The sequence below is a fragment of the Leptonychotes weddellii genome, chromosome 6 (assembly GCF_054177405.1).
Source record: "Leptonychotes weddellii isolate Sample4059 chromosome 6, ASM5417740v2, whole genome shotgun sequence".
Taxonomy (NCBI): domain Eukaryota; kingdom Metazoa; phylum Chordata; class Mammalia; order Carnivora; family Phocidae; genus Leptonychotes; species Leptonychotes weddellii.
Window position 1 is genome coordinate 5,432,517 of NC_138374.1, and position 23,474 is coordinate 5,455,990.

General features: G+C 43.8%; 1 protein-coding gene across 1 annotated transcript in view; it reads left to right on the forward strand.

The window, feature by feature from the left end:
• Positions 1-23,474, forward strand: part of ADAM12 (ADAM metallopeptidase domain 12) — a 314,942-nt gene that overhangs the window by 30,065 nt on the left and 261,403 nt on the right. Inside the window, exon 2 of the mRNA XM_081823035.1 lies at positions 12,841-12,977. Coding sequence (XP_081679161.1) covers positions 12,841-12,977 — 137 coding nt within the window. The remainder of the gene's footprint in view (positions 1-12,840; positions 12,978-23,474) is intronic.

Sequence of the window (23,474 nt, forward strand, 5' to 3'; positions counted from 1 at the left end):
GAAACTAGAATGTGCTTCTAAGAATTGATTGAAATGTTTTGGCTTTGTGGGCCAGCGAACTGTTCAAGGAGCCTGGATCTGAGGCTGCCAGATAAAACAGAGGACACCCAGCTCAGTCTGAATTTCAGATCAGGGTCGCGTAATGTTACAGGGGACGTACTTTATTTAAAAAAAAATCGTTTGTTGTTTATCTGAGATTCAGATTGAGCTGGATGTCATGCTTTTTTTCCCTATGTCTGGTAACCCTACACAGATCCTGATTTATTGTCTGTTCTCATAAACAGTGACTGTCTAAGAAAATTCCTCAGTGATGAAGGTTTTGTGAGTTTGAAATTCCATGGGGAATAGAGATGGAGGAAGTGTCTGTCAGTCCGTAGAATAAACACGAATGTCTGTTAGAACAAAGTCTGAGAGGGGACCAGTAGAGCACATCGGTCGCACTTGTGAGTGGACTCGAGGTAACATCTTTTTCTCCTCAGAGACATCCATGTCCTCACGGGTCCCCTCCTTGCTGTTTGTGTGCGCACTGTGCAGGCAGACCTGGGATGTGGTCCTTGCATCCCTCCCTCCCCTTCTCGGCCCTCTTCCCACACACGGGAATGCCCAGAGCACACCTGTCCGAAGCCTGCTACAGTTGGTATCCTGGACCCTGTCAACTGCCGTCCGTTTTCCACTTCAACTCAGCTTGCTCTTAAAGGTACTCAGCTTGCTCTTAAAGGTGCTCAGCCTCCCAGCCTTCCTCACTAGGCCTTGTGCTCCCTGAGGACAGAAGCAAGTCTGACTGAAGGGAAGAACACACATTGTGGAAGCTGGCAGGAAACTGACACTCAGGACAGCTTGCTTTCCTTCCTTTCTTCCCTCCCAAATGGCTACTTCAGATTGAGCTCTGCCACGGGCCACGTGTTAAGCCAAAGGCTTTCTTTCCACAAGACATCTATAATTTCCTCAGCTCTCATGGGGGTTAAGTATTGTGTACCCTGTTATGTACATTAGAAGGGTCCCAGAAAGGCAGAGGCTGCATGTGGTCTCGATTCATGTGGAACCCTACACCCCCTCCCCGCCGCTCCTGAACCATACAAGGGGGATCCCCACTGGAGGGGACAGCCTCCTCTACTCTTGGGGAAGATGCTGGTTGACTCGGGAGTTGTTTGGTTGCTTGTTCATTTGAGAAAGAAGCCTGTTTAATATTCTTAGCACATAACGTTTCATAGAAATAAATTCAAACAATTAAAAGTGGGCAAGAGATAGGCAAACATAATCCCCAAAATGAGAAATGAAAATAACGGATAAAAATATGAAAAAGTTTAACTTTAGGGACAAATGCACATTAAAACAACAAGGAAAAGGGTTTTTTTTTTTCTTTACAAATGCTCAAATTTTATTTATTTATTTATTTATTTATTTATTTATTTATTTATTTATTTATTTATGAAAGAGAGAGAGTGAGCAGGGGGAGGAGCAGAGGGAAAGGGACAAGCAGACTCCCCCGCTGAGCAGGGAGCCCAGCGTGGGGCTCGATCCCAGGAACCTGAGATCATGACCTGAGCCTGAAATCCAAGAGTTGAATGCTTATCCGACTGAACCACCCAGACATCCCACAAATGCTCAGATATTTTTGAGAAGGCTTTTTTTCAGAACTTTTGGCTATGACTGGCTACTGAGTTGTCGACCTGCCAGGGCCTGGTCCTTGCTGAATAGACAGAAAACAGTCATGCTTCATATCCAGCAAAGGGCAGGAGGGAGCCCTGACCACTCTCCGTCCGCCCTTTCTCCCCTGCCCCCAGCATTCCTTTGTGCAGGGAGGCCATGGAACATTGAGCCTCCTCTTGTGGATGCCACTGGGCTCCCCTGTGTGGCCAGACGGGAGAGGGAAAGACAAGGCAAGCTCCGGGTAGTGACTGTGCTCCCCTCACAGTGGTGGCACTTGGATGGCTTATCAGCACTAATTTTAGAGAGGATTGAGAATCCGTTTAAAACAATTAATGCAGCATTAGCATGAATTTTAAACCAGGGCAATGACACTCAACCCACAAATGCACTTGCTCTGGTAAGGTGCTTGTTGGCTAGTACGGGATTGGCCAGTTCTGTTGTCTCATGGGAATAGATCAGAATAAAGATTTGTAGTATTGAGAGGAAATTGTTTAAAAGTTCCTAAACTGGACAAAAACTGAGAATGAAAGTATTTCTAATTGAGATTATTACAAATGCTCCTAAGTCATTCTGTTTGCCTAATATTTATCAAATCTCAGAGAATTAAAACTTCTCTGAACTCAAGACTCTGACCACTGTGTTATAATAGTTTTTTTATCCTGTTGGACTATTTAAGTTAGGATTCGTGTTTGGGACCCTCCAATTCAACTGGAAAAGTCAACAACTAGAATATTAACAGTTGTAAAATACTATCTCCCCCTGCCTCCAGACAGCCACGCTTTTCCCTTGGTCATTAGGATTTGGGCAGGTATTCCCTAGCTAATTCCCATAATCTCCCATCTTTACTTCCTCCATGTACCACCTTGAAGCCAAGACCCCCAGTCTTGCCATGTTCCCACCCCCAAACTGCCTGAGCCACAGGAGTCCCTACAGTTGAGTGTCCAGCAGGTAGAGAATGGGGAGGGATTTTTCCTATAGTAGGGGCATGAGGCATAGGATATGTCCCTGGTGTTGCATTTTGGAATTCTGAATATATTTTCTCATTAACAGACATGGGGTTTCAGGTCCACAAACTGTTGTCTGAGTTAAAACTCAAAGTGCATTTTTCTCACAAAGAAGATGAAGTATCCAACTGGTGGTAGGAGAGTCATCTACATTATGAGTTAATAAGTATTTGGGAGCTAGCCTTCGAGAGCTCCTAGAGTCTATAGAATCAAGTTCAAATAATCAGTCTGTGTTTGCTTACTTTTGGTGTGCAGCACACTTGATGAGATTCACCTCTCCCTTGGCTAGCATGGTAGGTACACACTCTTGGGTAGAGAAGGCAATATTGGGCTTTCATGATCACAATTTCTGTTATGGTCCCTCAGTTCTCTGTTCTGATCTTAATTTGGCTTTTCAAGGAAGATCTCCTGCTGGGAAGATAATGAGCAGAATGCCTTAGATGAGGATTCTGGTTGACTTGGCAGTTCTTTCTCATTAAAAATAAGTAAATTGGAATCCTGGCTTATAAATAAGACACATGTGGGTTTGGTTCTGTGCATTGACCTGCAAGGGACCAGACATTCCTGGGTAAGCTAAAAGTCACCTGTTAGAACCTCCAAGCTGAGAACCAAGCCCTGGCCCCCTCCCCTATGTCATTACAATCACAACAAGGCTGTGGGAACTTTTCATTTGTTTGGTAATAATCCATTAAATAAATACATGTCTGCACATGAGCATAAAAAAGGAAATTTGACAGACAGGGTCCCTACCTCTTGTGATTTTAGCTTGGGGAGTAGGGAGGTGGGGACAGACCAAAGGCTAAATAAATAAAACAAGTTCAGGTACTCACGGTTGCCGTGAAAGGAACAGCGTAGGATGATGGCCTGGAGAGGATCTTGGGTTGGGAGGAAGCTTCTCTGAAGTGGTAACATTTGAGCTGAGACACGAATAATGAGATTTGGAGTCGTGCAAAGGTTTGAGAGCTGGAATTCTTCAGCAGAGGGAGCAGTAAGTGCAAAGAACATGAGGTAAGACATAGCTGGGTATAGTAAGGTGTCAGAAGGGTGGTCCGTGTGGTCACAACAGAGTGAGCAAGTTGAAATGATCAGGGGTTGGAGTTCTGAGACTTTAGGACACGGGAAAGGATCGAATCTCATTCCTAGTGTTTCCAGGCCAGAGTGATTGTTAATGCATTGTGCAGTATGGCTGGAGCACAGATCTGAGAACTTGGCTGTGTGGCTTGGCCTCCTGGCTTCTTGATTTATTTGAGCGTGGGCTTAATTTCTCTGTGCCTGTTTTCTCATGTATTAAATGAAGATAAACTTCATAGGGTGTAGGGAAGTTTAAGCAAGTTAAACTTTTAAGGAGTTAGAGTGGGGCTTGGTGTGTAGCAGGTGTTCAGTTGGTGTTCACCATTGTGATCGATAAGTGCTTACTGATTATGTCACCTATGCTCAACACTGAATTTTTGGCCTATGAATGGTTCTTGTTTATCCATTCTTCTCCAGCCTTCATACTCTCTATTCTCATGTAGAGAATGTTTCCAATATGGATGATTTACTCTGATTACTACTCTATTCTAGAATGCCTTCCCATTGCAATCAATATCCAGACCCTGCCTTAGAAGGCCCACCATGATCCAGGCCTTGTTTACCCCCTGTGCTTCCGGTCACATCTCTCTCCATCCCATCATCCAGTCCACTGTAGCCATACTGACTGCTCTCTACTGCCTTGGGACATTATATCATGTTCTCTTGATGGAAAACAATGCTGTAGGTTTTTGTTCTTCTCAGATGGTCTTCTCCTTTAAGATTGGAAGAGGAAAAACCTGCAGGTGATGAGGCTATCTAGAAGGATTCAATTAAGAAATAGGAGAGCTTTCAGAAAACAAAAGCACAAAGAATCTCGTTGGCGCTGTTGACTATGGGCCATAAGACAAAGACTGTGTCAGATCACCCAGCCATGTGACCATGTGACTTAAGGAACAATGAATGGTGGTGGCATTGGCAAGACGTGTGTGATACAGAATGCTTTGTTGTCTGACTGGGAAATGGAATGAAACCTTTGATTTTTAAATATGCTGAATCTGAGGTGCTGATGGTGACAAGACATAGGACTTAAAATGCCCAGTACCTATTGTAATACAGACTGCCCTTGGGTGAGTTGGCCATGTGGAAAAATATCGATTTGGGCAACATCAGCTTAATGTTAGTGAGTTCTGTGGGGGACAATCAGAGTAGAGAGGGAAGATGGTCCAGAGCTGGGACTTGGGGGGCTTCTCAAGTCCCTCAGGGAGAGAAGAAGGCTGGGGAGAACGGGTGATGAATGGAGCAAGGCAAGGCCTGGTCAGAGAACGGTCAGGTGCTGCCAAATCAGTGTATATTCTAGCGGAAGTTGGTCGGTGGTGACACATGGTGCACCGAGGATGTGAGAGACTGCCCTCACATGGAACTGAGTTTCTAGTGTAGAAGGAAAGTGACCACTCCCTCACTGTTGTGTACTTCCATTTGCTAAATTTATTATAGTGAGTGGAATAAACTAGTTTTCATTCTTGTCCTTTTGCTGTTAACTTTCAATAATGGCTCCTGGAGTATAGATTTTAATCATTGGTTCCATTTTTCCCCCCTTATATACTTTTTGTTGGCAAAGTAAATTTTGGAAAATTTTGACCCCACTCCAACCCCCAAAAGTAATCAAATGAATTCCTGCAGCACGTCTTGGTCCCTGTTATGAAGGGCAAAGTGAATGAATGTATTTGAAATGCAAAGGGCTTGGGTTTTGCCATTAATTCTGCCATTTGTTGTTAGGAAACATTAGGAATAATCCATATAATCAGGTAATTCAGTCTGACCATTTGTAAAATGGTCCTTGCTTTAGCTTCCACTGACCAGCTTAATGAGTTAATGTTGTAAATGATTTTGCTCCCTGCAAACAGGGTACACTATGGGCATGGAGAATTATTTTTCTGTGTAGTAGACAATGGATGCTTGGGATATGAATCCATTTGAAACATTTATGAGAAGCTATAACCAGCTTTCTTTGAGTTTGGAAATGACATATAAAACATCTTTTCAAAATTGCAATTGTTCCATAGTGCTTGATTGCTTTTATTTCTAAATGGGCTCTGTCCTCTGGCATGCCCAAGTCTGTGTATCTGTGATACCAGGAAAGCTGGTAAGAAAGGAAAACATTCGAGCAGTTGGTTTGTTGTCACAAGTCCAAATGATTGATTTTTTTAAGTTTATTTTTTTATTCATCATAAAAGTTTATCCATCATAAAAGTAATATGTGCTGATTATAGAAAAATCAGAGATACATAAAGAAGAAAAACAATGAATTCATAGTCCCAACACTCAGAAAAAATCTGGAAGAGCATTTTCATGTATTTCTTTCCAAACACTGATTTTAAAACAAACAAAAAACTAAGCTAAATGACACCCATGTACACTTTACATCCAGGATCTCACTTGGTCCTCTTGCCAGCCTTGTGTGGTGGATGATGGTCCCATAGCCTCCTGGACACAGAAAGAATCTGAGTGTCAAGGAATAGAAACTTGCCCAAGATCATCCATAAATGGCCTGTGATGGGTGTAAGCTGTGTCTTCTGACTCAGTACACTATGACTACTTCCTTTACATTGGGCTTCGTCTTGATAGTTTAGCCTGCCGGTGTGGATAAGTAAAATCTTAGGCTCTGAGACAGTCTGGTTCTGTTTCAACATCCTTTTATCAAAGTATTTATGTGACTGTCACTTGGTGTCACCTTCCTAAACCAACTTTTTACTTCTGTACTCCCCCAGAACCTTGTAGCCAATCGTCCAAAAACGTTGAAATGTTTACAGCAACTTGTTATTTCTGTGTTCTCTAGAGAATCTGGGGGCACGTAGGAGGCCTTTCAGTTGCTTGAGGATCAACTGCTTTCACAGACCTCTGCCTTTTCCTACTCTAGAAAACCTTGTCAGTTACTTGGTGCTTTTCACTTGACTGCAGCTGCCAAGTCTTTTCTTCTACCTGAATGAAGAGCAATATGAAAACAAAGAAAGGCAAGCACTCCAGTTTGCTGGTATTTGGAGCCCTCCGTGGTCACCAGCCATCTCTGGGCTTTGGATACTGAATTGCTCCAGAATGACATTATTCCTCCAAGATTCAGATTAAGTTTTAAAAGTGATTATTAATAGACTTTATTTTAAAGGATAGGTATAGATGTATAGGAAAATCGAGAAGATCGTATAGATCATTTCCATATTCCCCACAACCACTTTCCCCTGTTAACATTTTACATTAATATATACCTTTATCGTAACTTATGAACCAAAATTAAACCTTTTCAACTGAAGTTCATATTCATATGAACTTACTTACTTCCCTCATATTTCCTTCCTTTTTTATCTCATTTCCCTTTTCTGTTTCTCCATCCTATCGAGCATGTGACCCCACAGGACAGTCGTCCTGCCTTCTTGGACTGCTCTTGGCTGTGAGGGTTTCTTAGAGTGCCCTTGTTTTTGATGACCTCAACCGTTTCGAGGTGTGCTGGTCACGTGTATTGTAGGATGCACATCTGTTGGCGTTTGTCTCAGGTTAGACTGGGGGCATGGGTTTGGGGGAGTAAGACTGCAGAAGTAAAGTGTTAATTTTACCATATCCTTTAAAAGGTACGTACCGACAATATGACATTGCTATTTATGTTGCCCTTGATCATCTGGCCGAAGTAGTGTTTTTCAGGTTTTTCCACTCTGAAATTACTCTTTTTCTGATTAACTTTTCCCTTGGTTCTTTTGAGCATCCCTGAGCTATGTCATTTTAAAATCACATTCCTAATTTCCACCCGGGGAGTCTGCAGATGAAATGAAAGAGTGACAGTTATTTGGTAAGTGCAAATAGGAATCTGAACCAAGGAAATACATTCGCCCTTTATGGGAGCACTGCCACCATATTTCCCTGAAATAAGGAGTGGCTCAGTTCTATAAAATTTTCTTTAGCTTTCGCATACTTGGGGCTAAGGAAAATGCTTTGTGAGTTTCCAGAGCCTTGTCCCCAGATTGGTTTGCAGTTCATAATGGCTACCTCAATTTTTTTTCCCCCAGCTAGATTTTCAGAAGAATATTTATCTTAATCCTACTTTTAGTGCCTCAGATCAATTCTCCTCTCTTAGGTCCATGCAGGTGTTGATATTGGTTTCCTTTCAAAGCCAGAACTCCATATGTGATGTTTAAGTTTTATCTTGAGTAGTAATCTCATCAGAGTTTGCTTCCCCAGTGACCCACTGGGTGGCCTGAATGGGTACCCACCAGTACCGAAGCCCGGCATTTTCTTACGATCGACAGGCAGTGGTCATTTTCACACTGTTAGCATGGTTTGGTCAGACAAACACTGTGTAGAAGTCTGGAAATGTGCATTCAGATATCCTAAACTAACTTCATGCATTAAAGCATGGGTCCACTCACCTCCTCTGCCACTTTTTGAAAGCCCTTTGACTGCATTGAGCTTCCTCCACCCTGTAAGAATTAGGAAGGGAGGAAAATGTTGTTCCTCTTTGTAGAGGGCAGAACCTCAGGGGTAGGCTTGGAGAGCATAGATCAGAGGACTCAAGACTGGGGCCAGGCCTTGTGGCTCCAAGATGTTCATTGTTCACCGTCCAGACCTCCACATCAGTTTCTACCTGTACGTAACCAAAGCCCATCGATGGGCATCAGGTTGTTGTTCTTAATAAGGCAGGCAAAGGAGGGTTGGCCAGGGCAGGGACGGGCAGGACTTTCATGGGCAGCCAGGCTCTGGGTGACTCATATGGGGGGATCATCAGTCCCTTTGGGGCAGGTGTCTTCATTAGTGGCTTTTCCAAGACCTTAAAAGCCATTGCTACAAAGATTCTTGCTTGCTTGCGGAATTGGGTCTTATACCTTCCCTGTTGGCCGGTCATAATCAAATCTGAAGGTGAAAAGCTCAGACAAGGACAAAAGCAAAATAGACATATACATTTCCCTTGAGAAAGTAAAGTTCATTATTACAGATGATAATTGTGTTAGAAACCAAACTATCTAATATGCTTTTTTCCCCACTATGAGACTGAAGCAAACTGGCCATTTTATCAAAATGGCAAGCAGTGTATCTGGTTACCCAACAGAAAAAGAGCCAGAAGTTCCTCCCCAATATAAACTATTCACATTTTTAATTTAAGCAACCGATTTTGTTGATGCCCAAATATTAGGAAAAACAAAATGTATGCAAACTGTATATTTTATAAGGTCATATTTTTTCCCTGGGCTTCTAAGGGCTTGGATGTATACATCATTCAGGACCTGCTTTTATGGTTTGTCAACAAGATCACTCCATAAAATATATTGTGATATCTCACAGCTGTATATAATTTATTCTGTCTATCCATGTAGCACAAATAAAATTTTTATTTGCATCATCTAAAAGAAATACCAGTGTATAAATACATAAGCAAAGCTCATAAGAAATGGTCTTCTGACTACAGATACTGCTGGGGGATACGGTGCAACCAATTAAAAAGCTGAGGGATGGCTTCATTATCCATATACATAGATAATAAATACTGTACTCAGCAAACAGTGCAGTTACTCAATTTCTTAAAAAGGTTGCACAACGTTCTCCAAGTGCTGGCACAGTCTGCCTTGAAATTCTCCTTGGAATATTTAGAAATAAAGCCTCTTAGACAAAAAGAATTCAGCCAAAAAGGACTTCTTTTGGGTGAAGATGATGGACTATGTAGGTGGAAAGGGAAGTGTTCAGTGCTTGGAGCATTTGGCCTTCAGGAGAGTATATAACTCTCTTTCTCTGCTACCAAGAGTCTTGGAGGAAAAAGGTCCAGAGGACTAAAAACGTTCCTTGTATTTGGTTTGTGCAGCTTCAGCCTGATTGTCATATGGGAGGCCCCGCAGAGGTTCCCCAGCTTCCCCCAAATCAAGGATGTGGACTTGCTACCCCTTCTAGTGCCCCTGCTGGCAGAGTTATGCTAATGATTCACCCAGAAGACCTGGACCTCATGGTGCCATCTCCTTCCTTCTAAAACATATGGTTTCTTGTCAAGCGAGTTCGGTCGCATGCAAAGGCTGTTCTCCCAAGAGTCTGAGGCAGGGTGAAGATCTCCTCGGTCTTTGAGCAGCGCGGCTGGAATAGCCCGGGAGAGCATCCTGTCTTCCCCATGGTGGCTGGGTGGTGGGTGATGCAGAACTCCTGTTTTGGATTTAATAAGCCCTTGGACAACTGAATTTGTGACCAACTGCTCAAGTTAGCAATCCACTTGTGTTGGAAGTTTAACTGCCAGAACTGCCAGGAACAGCTTATAATCAAATTGGTTTGTTTTTGTAGAGAACACTTTTAAATGCTTGCAGTCACTTTCTTAACAGTTTCACCTGACTTTTCAAAAGATTAAAATGCTGGCCATGGTGACTCTTGGCACATGGCATGGTTTTCATTGGTTTAGGGGAAAGTTCAGATGGATCTCCAATTCTTAGTCTGTAACTGCTGGTATTTCAAAGCCTTCTTAGTCCAATTCGAATAACACACCTGCTCTCGGTTAAGATACATTCAGCTAATTGCACTCTGTAGTCTGGTTCTGCAGGAGCTGTATAACTGGATCAGCATGAACTTCTGGTAAATTCCAACTTGGGAATCCCACTGAGAGTCCTGAGCAAGAGACCCGGGTCTTGGCGAGAATGATGCCGGTGAAACCAGTGGACATTGTTCTCTATGCTTCATGCATATTTTCTCCTGACCTTCCCAAGCTCTGCCTCATTTTATGGAAAAGGAAAGCACGTGCTGTCCTGCTGACTCGTTCTTCCTCTGGTTCTGTGTGGGGCTGGAAGGTTCTCATCTTCACGTCTGGGCTAATGTGCACCCCCTCCCTACAAGTAACGGTCTTTCCCGGCCTATCCATCAAAAGTAGCCCTCCCCACGACTCTACCGTCACTTCGTTTTTCTTATTATCTTTTATTTGGAAGCCATCGCAAATTTACAGAAGCAGTACAAGGATAACACTGAGCCCCTGTAGCCCTGTTCTTTCATAGTCCTGACTGCTCTCTGAAATGGTTGTGTTTTTCATCTTTCTGCCAACACAAGAACACAAGTCGTGAGGGCAGCTTTATCTTTGTCCCTCTCTTAGATGCACAGGATGGAGAGAACGGAGTCTTCCGGTGTTAAGCTGCATTTACAAGATGAGGGTCCCAGCAGTGTAGGCAGAGGGGTTGTCTCCAGCCAGGTGACATTAGCGCACACTGGCCCAAAGCGGAAATGATGGGCTTTTTGAATGGAAGACATCACAGTGTCCATCAGGAGGTAGACAGGGAATAAATAGTTGTCGAATGAGTGAGTGAATGAGTGAACGAACCAACCAGGGGGCAAACAGCTGGACCAGAGACCCGCAGCTGATCCGTGGAAGAGTTGATACTGGTGCTGGGGTATGTCTGACCCCGAAGTCCCTACTTACAGTGATGTCACACTAGCGGGGAGCGCAATGAAGGGTGTGAAAGCAAGGTCATTTAAGCACAATCTCTGTGCTGCCAATGGCTACCCCCTCTGTAGCCAGGAGAAGGGCTACAGCATCTTCCATTCAGATAGCAGTTCTTTCCAATTCTTCCACTTCCATCCAGCCCTCCATCGGTGCCCACAGATGTCACCACCTAGAACCATCCCCCCTGGTTACAGGGCTGGACCCTCATCACTTGAATGTGGGTTCATCCCAAACAACTCAGCTTGTCCCAGGCCTGGGCCCCACACACTCTCCTCTCCTCCTTCACATGGCTCATGGTCCTCTCCCCCCACACCCCCACCCGACCCCTCGTGGCCAATGGGTCCACTCACCTCCTCTGCCACTGGCCATACCCCTAACTCTTTGCTCATCCCCGTTCCCATGGTCCCTCAACAACTGGGAGTTTTAAATGCTTTGTGACCAGCTTGAGAATTTTCCAGAGGGGCTGTGTCAGACAGTTAATACTCAAGTAGTAATCCTTTTGTAACCTGAATATAACTGCAGACTTCCACATCGAGAATGATAAAATGGTGTGGATTTAAAAGTATTTGGAGAACTGTAAAATGTCTAGGATTAAAATTTCAATACCATTTGTGCCCAATAAATGTGAACTCCTTAGTAACTTAAAACGGTGCTATTATGACTCAGGTCTGAAAATTATGAGTCCTGGTTGAAGAAATGGGAATAACATGTGAGGGAATCTGCTCCCATCCTTCACCTTGAGGGATATACTGTGGTCACACCAAATAGCAGGAACGTGACCTCATAGGAGAACAAGCCCAGAGAAATTACCCGACTTGCTAAGGAAGCGATACACTCTCCAGAAGAGAAAAAAATGTTATACTTTCCATTAGGATTGTTTATGGAAATGGGGCTAAATTGAACCTGTGTCGGGACATTAACTGGTTCGACAGGACCCCAAGAAACAAGATCATGTAATAGTTTATTGAATGACTTAATTTTTTTTACATAAACCAGTCTAGTCAGTCTGAACTAGCAAATTAATTTTGTCTATAGAATCACTCACTGAAGCATATAAAATTAGCCTGCGTAAGTACAGAGAGGAGAATTGGCATTGTGTTGAGCTGATTCACTGGGACTTAAGTAAATGGATTTAGTCTTAATACAGCTAAAGCCTTGAGATGTTTAATAGAGAGCTGATCTGAAGCAAAGCGTTAATTCATCATTTAAAAAGTCACCACTTGTGTGTTTTTGTTGCTTGTTGAAGGATGGAATTATATACTTTGACTTCGATCATCACCCAGCACATGCCATAGGACTTGAAGGGAAAAATTAGCTTTTGTTTAAGTCACAAAATTGTTTGGCTAGATTGACAGAGAATTCATCACTTTTTTTTTTTTAAAGATTTTATTTATTTATTTGAGAGAGAGAGAATGAGAGAGAGAGAGAGCACATGAGAGGGGGAAGGGTCAGAGGGAGAAGCAGACTCCCTGCTGAGCAGAGAGCCCGATATGGGACTCGATCCAGGGACTCCAGGATCATGACCTGAGCCGAAGGCAGTCGCTTAACCAACTGAGCCACCCAGGCGCCCGAATTCATCACTTTTAACACTGACTGTGACTTAATAGATAGTGCTGTTTCCCTGGCTTCCTTCAGCTTCCAAATATTTTCAATGAGTCATTTATGTCATAAGTGTCTGATGCCAGACTCTTCCTGACAAGAATGAAGAACAGGGCTGTTTTCTTTTTGATGCAGGGGTGAACCTGGGAAGCAAATTAGCACCTTCCATGCAGCTGGCTGGAAGAAGGGGCCGGGGAGGAGCTTACGAAGTCGTCCATGTCTCTCTCTTGAATGGAGACCTCTGGGACCCAATGGAGAGCATCCATGCAAAGGTCAGTTGTTTCATTTTCTCTCATTTTCTGGACTTCTCTTATATGGCTCAAGTTTAAAAATCACGTTAACTGCCTTCATATTCTTCTGTTCAAGTTTTGTCTTTCTTTTAATGCTGACTTTATTCTTCTAGAGTGAAATCTTGATTCTTAAGAGAAAATACACACCAGTTTTGATGTGACAGTCCTGATGAGTGGCCCAACATTATTTACATCTGTTGAAAGTTATTTTTCCAAACACACACCGGGGCTAACATTTCCAGATACACAATTTCTCTGTGTGTTTTACTGGAGTGCTGGGTATTTTTCTGTTGCATCAACATTTTGGTTTTATCCATCGATTATTGGTAGAGACATGTTAATGCGACTTTTAAGGAAGTTTATAATGAGTTTTAATGCAGTTTTGTGCTTTGTTTACTTTGATACATATTTTATTTGAGCCTTCTATGATGTAAAAGAATAATATAAAATAATTGCAATATTAGCAATTCAATTTAATATTTTGAGGAGTTTTAGCTGCCAAATCTACGTGACTTTCTTAAATTTCAGAACTTGATGAAACAGTTGGAAAGTGATAAAAATCTATAGAAATATGAGCTCTTTGGAGAGATCATACAGATGGCTTTGTCCTTGTGATATGTGGAACTATTTTTAGATTATTTTTCATAATAGAAAACAGATTTTTTTTTTTAAAGAGCAGTTGAGATTGTGAAAATCCTCTGTAGCTTTCTGGAAGGGCTGCAGTGGGCCACCTTTATGTGAGTAATGATAATATGATTTACATCATTATTTTCTAGAAAGGCTTTCAGTTGAAAGTGAGCATTCAGAAAGGTTGGAGATTTGGTTAAAGGATCCAAATGCTAAATCTGCACTTTTTGAATATTTCTGTTTCATGGAGACTGTTGTAAATTTAATATACAAAGTATAAGTCACTCATGGTGGTATTGATGGTGTTTCCTAGAAGAAAGACTTAAGACATTAAAGAATAGTTCATTGTGCCCTTAATCTGAAAAATTAGAAATGATATGTTAGATGCAGAAAAGAGAAGGATACTATTTCAGAAAGTATGTCTTTAAAATATTTATAGGTGCTAATTAATAATACAAAAATATGGAACAATCTGAAGTTTCTTGGGTGGTGGAAACCATTATGGGGGCTTTCCCTGATAGGAGGTTTGCCAAACTTAGTAAATAAAAGTACAGAATGCCCTTTAAACTTGGACTTCAGATAAACAGTGAATTTTGTTTGTAAGTCTGCCCCATGCAGTATTTGGGACATTGTTATTTATCAAAATCCACATTTAACTGGTGTCCTGTATTTTATCTGGCCTCCCTATCTGGGGAGTGTATCAGAGCAACAACCTGATGAGGGTTCTTGGCATGTCCTTGGGTGGACCCGTTCAGGTGGGCTCTGGTTTTCGGACCTCCAGCTTTCTCCTCCCTGCCAGCCAGCCGTCATGTAGACATCAAGAAGCATCTGGCACATCTGCTTCTCGCCACAACCTGATGACTATGGGCCGCCAGCACCATCTTTATAGAAAACTTAGAAAACAATTATTATTTGATAACTGTCTTAGCTCCTCTGCAATTCTGCCTCCTGATTGGAACCATGCAGGTAGCAGGCACATACCAAGTACACTAAAATAACTCCAGGTTACTGACATTACTTAAGAAAATAGGGACTTAGGTGATTTGGGGAACATCATTTTGTCATAATGCCGTGGGGCTCATGGAACCAGCATCATGGCTCTGTAGTTACAATGTGTACCCATCTGTTCTGGTTAACCACCAAGAGCCCACATGATAAAGGGTACATGTAAATGTAAATGTCTGTTAACGTGCTTGTACGTGTGTGCCCTAAGCCTCCACGAGGTAGATGTGCGCACCTGTTGTGAGAATAGGGATTCCGCCTAATGGTGTGTATGTGTGTGTCTTGTTTTCAAATTGAACAGTCAACATTTTAATTTCAAACTGCATCAATAGGGTATATCCTCAAGTATGCAAAACATACATTAATGATTATTTTTTCCCACACAACTCTGCCTGCTGTACCTTAGAATGTAGTTTTAGTTATACATTCTTGCTTTTCTGCTCTGCTATTTTATTCTTTGCTCTCCTGTATGTTTCTAGTCAATCAGTCTTTGACAGTTTCAGTTTTGGGGAAGGCCCAGGCATCTTCCTTTTTATAAAGTGCTGCCAAGGGATTCTAATGAGCACACAAGATTAGAACCATGGCACTATTGGAAACTGCTAGAGTGGTGGTCAACCTGACTGAGATGATTCAGGCAAAAGTACTGTCACATGGTCTCTCTCTCATTCTCTCTCTCCCTGCTCTGTGATTGAAATATATCTGGATAGGATATTATTAGGCCTTTTACCAATCAAGGCATCATTGCCACTGATAATTTACTTGAAGGAGTAGGGGATGGGAAAGAACGTGACCTTTGCATAAATTGGAGCTTCCAGCATTTTGTTTGTTTGCTTGCTGTTATTTTGATCTATAACATGAGAATAAGCTTATCTGCTTTTCCTCTCCCTTAGGGTCGTTGTAAGAATGAGATGAAACAATGGCTGTAGAAATACATCAGGATCTAAAATCCAACTACACAAATGTAAGGTGATACTGCAAGTTTAAAGTGTTTTAGGGACCCCTCTCCAATTTCATGTCTTGAAAAAACTCAGTCCTGGACCCAGGGAAGACATGTCAGGATGTGACTCGATCAGGAGATGATCTCTGTTGAGCCCAGCCTTTGAATGCTCCAGGAAGTTTCCAACTTCCAGCTTTCTCACATGAGAATGAATATGTAGAAACAGTGTGTGAAATGGAAAGTAAAAATGCAGACAGATGAGAACATGAAACCAAAGCTTCCCTTAGCATATTGTGGGTCTCAAATACCAAATATCAGATAACAACTAATTAAAATGGCAGAAGTAGATGCTGCTGCATGCATTGAAAGAAGCCTTTCATTTCTTTCGAAGGACTTCTGCTTCAGGCCTTCCAGGGAGACTTGTCATGGGGTTCCCCATCTAGTGCTTGCCTCCCCTGCATTTCCATCCCCCAGTAGCAGCCTCCTCTCCCAGCATTTTGTCACAACAATGGCCCTTGCCAAGGTCATAGGTAGCCTCCCAACTTCCGAAGACAGCCTGTGCCCTTCACTCTTTATCTCACTTATTTTGACACTGAATCACTCTCCTTTGAAATTCTCACTTCCTCTGGCTCCCCAGACCCTGTTCTCTCTTGTTTCTCCTCATATGTTTTTCATTCTTGCTTTTTATTCTTCTTTTTGGCTTTGTCCCTTAACTGTTGGTTTCCACTGACTTTCTTCTGACAGAGGACTTCCACTGGCCGTGTCATTCACTTCTGTGGCCTCACTGTCCCCCAGAGCAGCAGGGAGGGGGCCATTCACAGGAATGACTACAGCTACATCAGTCCCCACACCTGAGCTCCTGCCGGGTGGGAAGTACCCTGTCAGGCGCATTTCATATGATGACCTCACCATCTGTCCTCTAACATACATGGACTTAAAATCCACATCACTCACTTTGCTTTGATTTCTGAGATTCAGTCCCAACTTGCAGTGGATTTCTGGCGCCTCCAGCTGAAAGTTCCCAATTATTTTAAATGCGCTGTGGCCCAAAGTGGATACAGCCCCCTGTCCATCTTCCCTACTTTATTTAATAGCTCCTAGAAGTTAAGATTGTCATCCCCTTTTCCCCTCAGATCATGAGGTTGGAGACATCGTGAGGTTGAGTCCACTGGCCCAGTATGTCTAACACATGGCCCTTTCCCACCATGCCTCATTAGTCCTTCTCTGCTCCAGACATTCTACAAATGCAAGCAGATCTAGCCTGTCACTAAGACACAGATCTAGCCTGTCGCTTTCCTGCTTCCTACCCATAATGTCTGACTTCAAAGCCACGTTCCTTGCATGATGCCTAAGATGCTTTATAGGCGGGGCTGTCCTGATGCTGAAGGCCCTACTCCTACCTCCCAGCCATTGAGCTCGTCCCGGTCAGCTTACTACCTAAACATGCCATGTTCTTTATTGCCATATGCTGTGTCCCTGATATCTGAAGCCCCAGCTTAAATTGTACCTTCTCTTGTGAAGCTCATCTTGAGCTCCCCCAGACAAATCAGTCCTTCCTGTGTCTTTGTCCTTGTCGTCACAGCATCTCCGTGATGTGCAGTCATGCCGTGCACACACTTGACTCATGCAGATGGAGCCTGGCACATGGCACAGACAGACGCTGCAGACACAAAGCTAGATCAGACGTATATCCCCCGATCTGCCCATGGAGCAGGCGGGGTGGGCATGAGGGGGCAGCTGCATCTGCTGCTTCCTCAGGTCCTTCCACCTCTTGCCGGACAAGCTGCTTACTGCCTGAGAGCAATGCCCGTTCTTCCCGTTGGATACCATTTTACAGCAGGGCCAAAAGAAAACCAGCTCAACTATGCTCAACCCAAGAAACAACGTTCTAGAGAGAAGGGCCATGTCGAACTTGTATAAAAGCGTGAAAACTGGGGTGCCTGGATGACCCAGTTGGTTAAGCATCTCACTCTTGGTCTCCGCTCAGGTCATGATCTCAGGGTCGTGAGATTGAGCCCCATGCTGGGCTCCGAACTCAGCACAGACTCCGCTTGTCCCTCTCCTTCCCCCTCTGCCCCTCCTCCTACACACACACACTCTCTCTCTCTCAAATAAATAAATAAAATCTTTAAAAAGCATGAAAACCGTAAGGCATTTTGAAGATTAATGTAGACTCTGCCTTAGGTACTGCGGCTTTCTGTGTTGGCTTTGGACCCCACCTTCACATGGTGTGGGACTCAGCTCTTTGGCACAGACCATACTGTGCTTTCATTACTACGTTATACTTCTAGTTCTCCCACCAACCTGTGCCTTCCCTGGGGACAGTGGCTTTATGCCCTCATCCCTTCATGCGGTGCTTGGCATCTAGTGGAACAAGGTAACCAACTTTGTGGCCTGGCTCTGAGTTTTCCTCTGTGCCCGGAGCCCAGGTCACTCACTGGTGTGAAGATGGCCACTGCTACTACAGAAGATAGAGCAAATGAAAGTGAACATTTGCACTCTATTCAAATGCCAGAGGGTGCCTTGGGAGCCTCTCCATTTCTGCAGAGTTTGCAAACCACTCTCCAACTACCGTAACTTTTTAGACGTTGCTGACCTCCCTTTAGCAACTACAGGGGCTTTTAAATCATGTAGACGTCTTTTATAGCTTGTTGGAATGCTGCATTTTTCACTTTTGTGGTTACTAATGTCTTATCTGCAGTGACTCCCCACATTGCCTCTCTGTTCCAGGAGGGGTCCTGTTACTCTGTCTGGGTGGGTTTACATGGCCAGCCCTCTACAGGATGACTTTCCCCTTCTCTAAGAGATTATTCTGATAATTGCAGGAGTTGCTTCAGGCCAGCTCTTGGTGTCTGCTTCTTGGCTGAGTAAGCTCAACAGTTAGCCTTTCCGACTTATGGGACATTGAGCTTACAGTAGCTTAAAGCTGGCCAATAGTGCTTCCTCTTAAGAATATAATATTAAAATACCCATCGTGAAGCTATTCCTTAGAAATGTATTATTTCCAGACCATACAGTCTCCTAGGAAGGTCTGTACCCCCGACCCCCAACCACTTAGCTCCCATTGGACCCCCAGCCCCACTCCTCGCTTGACAATCCCCATGAGACTCTGTGGGCACACAGGAGGCTCCTGTTTCAGCCTCACATAACCCGCCCAGACAGGACCATGCCCACCCTTCTGGGAGAGCAGGATTAGAGGGGGAGGAGCCGGCCCCCCTGTATCTTCAGGAAGGCACCTGTCTTCCATCAGTCCCATGTACTGCGTGAGGAGAAAGGTGTTGGCACATGCGGAAATGGATTCAGACTCCTGCACGGCCTCTGCCTCGCTGGGTGCTGTCGGGCTGGGGGCGAGCCTTGGCCGAGCCTGTTTCCTCTTCTGTAAAGGAGATGGTAGCGGTCGCCTTGCTGCCTGGCGTCGCACCCTCAGCACGCTCCGGGAAGTGTCAGCCTCTTTTCCTCTCTCTTAACTTCTTCTGGGCCTTCTGGCAGGGCTTCTCAGCCTCCGCACTGGCGCCCGGGGGGCTGGCTCGTTCCCTGTCGTGTGTGTGCTCAGGCAGGCCCGTCCTGTGCGATGGAGGGCGCTCCGCATCCCAGGCCCCGCGCACCAGACGCCCGCAGTGCGGTCCCCAGCAGTCATGTCAACTCCCTGTGTCCCCCGGGGAGGGGGAGGGGGAGAACTTGCCCCTTGAGAGCCACTGCACTGGGGGCAAGACTAGGAAGGCTAAGGACAGTCACGGAGAACCTTCCCTTGACCAGAGGCTAGTCAACCTTTTCTGTGAAGAGCTCCGCAGTGATTCCGCAGCGCGGGCCCTGCGCTGTCTGCCTCAGTGCCCAGCTCTGCCCCTTGTGGCGTAAAGGCAGGCGTGGACGGTACCTGAACAACCGGGCATGGCCGTGATCTAAAAAACTTCTCGTGGGCGTCAAAATTTGAATTTAAGATAATTTTCATGTCGTGAAAGCTTTTATTTTTTATTTTTTTAAATCATTTAAAAATGTAAAACCATTCTTAGCTCACAGGCAGTGGGCCGGACTTGGCCTGAGGGCAGGCTGTAGTTTGCAGCCCCTGAACTAGGTGTCCTTACTGTACAGATGTCCCCCGGGTGCCCCCAGGGGCCCTGCAGGGTGGGAGCTGTGCGCATGCGCAGGCCAGCGGGTGGCCGCGCCCCAGCTGGAACCGGACGTGGCCGGTCCGGCGACTGAGCCCAGGTCCATCACATTCTGAAGTCAGGTGTTCTTTCCGTAGCGCTCTGCTGCTTCCCCAGGAAAATCTTCAGCTTTTCTCCCCTTGTGCGTCGCATCGGGACGGGTTCGTAAATCCGGACTCCGGCCGGTCCTGATGGAGGGCAGGCGTGCTCTCCCGCTCGCTGTCAGGCCGCCAGAGGCCTTCCGACTTTCTTAAGCTAGATGTGAGTGCTGCTCCCATCCCTCCATGGCCTTTCTGTTCACTCCTCCCACTCGGCCAACACACAAGAAGGACAGCGCAAGCCAAGCTATTGTGCTTGGTTCAGCTGTGACCCCAGCTTTGGGAGCACGCCTCTCCATCAAGGAGGGGCTCTGGGACTACATTTCCACGTGGCTCACTGCTAACTCATTTATTGCTTGTGACTTCTTAGCAAAGCCCTAAGGTCATTTATTTTAAAATTAGCTATTGAATCAGGTCTCCCCACAGTTTCTGCAACTCCCTCCCCATGCCACTGCCCCGCCAGACCTCTAGCATCATAATGGAACTGGGACTTTTTAAAAATACATTTTAAAATAACAAATTTAGGTAATGCTAGGGGATCGAGTGGTTTGCATTATTTAAATAGAGTTATAATTTTTTCTTCTTCATAATTCTTAGGTAAGACTCTTCACATGACTGAGAGGTAGAGCATAGAGTTGCTTGATAGTAGGAGAAAAGGAGTCTGATGAATTCTGTTTTCAATTTTCCAAGCATTCATCTAAGCACATGTGAGTACCTGCTGCATTCCAGGTCCTAGATCAAGTTCCTGTGGCACAGGATGGGTGAGCCTCCATCTGCCCTTGAGAAGCTCACCGTTTAGTGAACTAACGATTGTAATAAATTTAAATAAGTACTTCATAAGAGATTTATGCTTTTTAAAATAAGTGATTTTGGAGTAGTTTTAGATTTACTGATACAATTAAAGATAGTACAGAGAGCCCCATATACCCCACACTCAGGTTTCCCTGTTACTCGCATTTACAATCTATGGCACATTTGTAACAATTAATGATACATGGTTTTTTTATATTTTAACCTGAACTTTTTCACTAAAAGAAAAAAGTTTGGGGGATTGGGGACATTTCAGAGAATATAAAATTTCTATAAAGGCTAAAGATTTTTAAATCACAGTTTAGACGAAAAGAGCATACCTTCCCAAGAGAGACTTAATATGTATCAATGTTGCATTTAGTAATTTCACATCATGTGAAGGCTGAGGAAGCCCTCACCTGTACATTTACTCTGGAATTTCTCACAAGTTACAACATAACCATAGGGATGGGTTCCTTCCTGGTTGTTCAATAAACAGTCATGTTGGTGATGAGGTTTCATTCAACCAAAGTTCAAAGTTCAGATTTTTTTTTTTTTAATTCTATTTTTCCTTGAAAAGTGAGAAATCTTTTTAAATCTATGACAAGAGTGCTTGCAACCAAGTATGTAAAATCATGTTAAAAACAGCCAAATACAGGGCCATTATGTGACTGTAGGGGAACTTCTGTGTAGAGAGCTTGTGTGAGATTTTCCCCCCTGTATTGATTTAACATGCTCTGGACTCCCCCATTCTTGCACACTTCCTTGTAAGCATAAGGTATGTGTTTTTGAGTGGTACACACCAGTATTTTATAACCATTTTTTCATTATTGCCTGCCTAAAGAGAAAATTTAATTTTAATTAATTTTAATTAAATTTAAATTACTTTAAATTATATTTTTCTTTAGGGAGAAATTAAATACCAAGAAATAAGATTTGTTAGCTAGAGTTAAGCTCCAGAGGGATACAAATCATTGGTAATATCTAAGGATTTTCAACCCCTCCCCAAGTACCACTTTTTTGCCCCATTAAGGGAAATAGCCACCTACTGAGAATGTATGATGGCACCACATGTAAATGGGCAAAAGGAAATGTATGGCTCCCAGGACTAATGTATGTGCAGAAATCTGCCCAGTGGAGATTGGGGGCAGGTATGAAGAAAAGTTGATTTCTCCCTCTCTCAAAGTCGGTTCTTGCTAGATTTTTTAAAGTATGTATTTTATGTGAGAACAGTTGGAGATTTACAGAAAAATTGTAAAACTAGTACAGAGTTCCCATATACCTCACACAATGTCTGCCCTGTTACTGACTTACATTATGGTGCATTTGTCACAATTAAGGAACCAGTGTGGGTACATTATTACTAACCGAAGTCCATACTTAATTTATATTTTCTTAGTTTCTACCTAATATACTTTTTCAAAGATCCCATCCAGAATCCCACGTTACATGTAGTCATCACATCTTGCCACTTGGTTCTGACGGTTTCTTGGACTTTACGTTTTTGACGATACTGATGATTTTGAGAAGTACTCCTCAGGGATTTTGTAGAATGTTCCTCATTTGGGATTTGTCTGATATTTTTCTCATGATTGAGCTGGACTTATCTATGTTGGGGAGAAGACCCCCGAGGTAAAGTACCTTCTTGTTACACCATAGCAAGTACTATCAACAGAACTTATCACTGTTGATGTTGACCTTGATTGTCTGGCTGAGGTCATATTTGCCGGGTTTATCTCCTTTCCATACTGGATTCTTGGGAAGGAAGTCACTGTGTACATCTCATGCTCAAAAGAGTTATGCTCCACTTCTTAGAGGGTGAAGCGGCTACATAAATTATTTATAATTCTCCTGCAGGTGGGATTTATCTACTCTCCCTATGTACTTATTTATTCAATTATTTATCCATATCAGGATGGATTCATGGATATTTATATTTTGGGTTGTAATCCAATACTCTTGTTTTATTTAGTTTTTAAAGATTTTATTTATTTATTAGAGGGAGAGAGCATGAGAGAGAGCATGAGAAGGGGGGAAAGGGGCAGAGGGAGAAGCAGGCCTCCCGCTGAGCAGGGAGCCGGATGCGGGGTCGATCCCAGGACCCTGAGATCATGACCTGAGCCCAAAGGCAGACGCTTAACTAACTGAGCCACCCAGGCACCCCCAGTACTATTTTACTTATGTTATTGTTTAAACTGGCCATTGGGAGCTCTTTCAGCTGGCTTTGTGTCCCTTTGACATACCCCCATTGTGTGTGTGTGTGTGTGTGATCACTTCCTTACTTTCGGTCACTACAAGAAGTACCAGGTCCATCTTCTATATTTCCTGCCCCAGCCCTAAAATCAGCCATTTCTCCAGGGAGCCCTGGTTCACTGGAGGATGGTATTAGACATCAAGATCTGGGTGCTGGGTGTGCTTACCAGCACCGCAACGACACTTCTGGGTGTCCTCAGCTGACAGAGTAAGGAAATAGATGTGTGTGTCCTTGCTAGATTTGAGAGAAACAAACTTCAAATGCTGGGTCATGACTGGGGCACACCATACCTTTTCACACAATATTTTTGATTCTAAAAATTTTAGTAAGAGAAAATACACCAGGAATTTGGTTTTTTATGGCTATACCTATTCAGGCAAAAATGAAGAATGGCGGGCGCCTGGGTGGCTCAGTTGGTTGAGCGACTGCCTTCGGCTCAGGTCATGGTCCCGGGGTCCTGGGATCGAGTCCCGCATCGGGCTCCCCGCTCTGCAGGGAGCCTGCTTCTCCCTCTCCCACTCCCCCTGCTTGTGTTCCCTCTCTCGCTGTGTCTCTCTCTGTCAAATAAATGAATGGAATCTTTAAAAAAAAAAAAATGAAGAATGGCAATTCTCAGTAACCTAAATC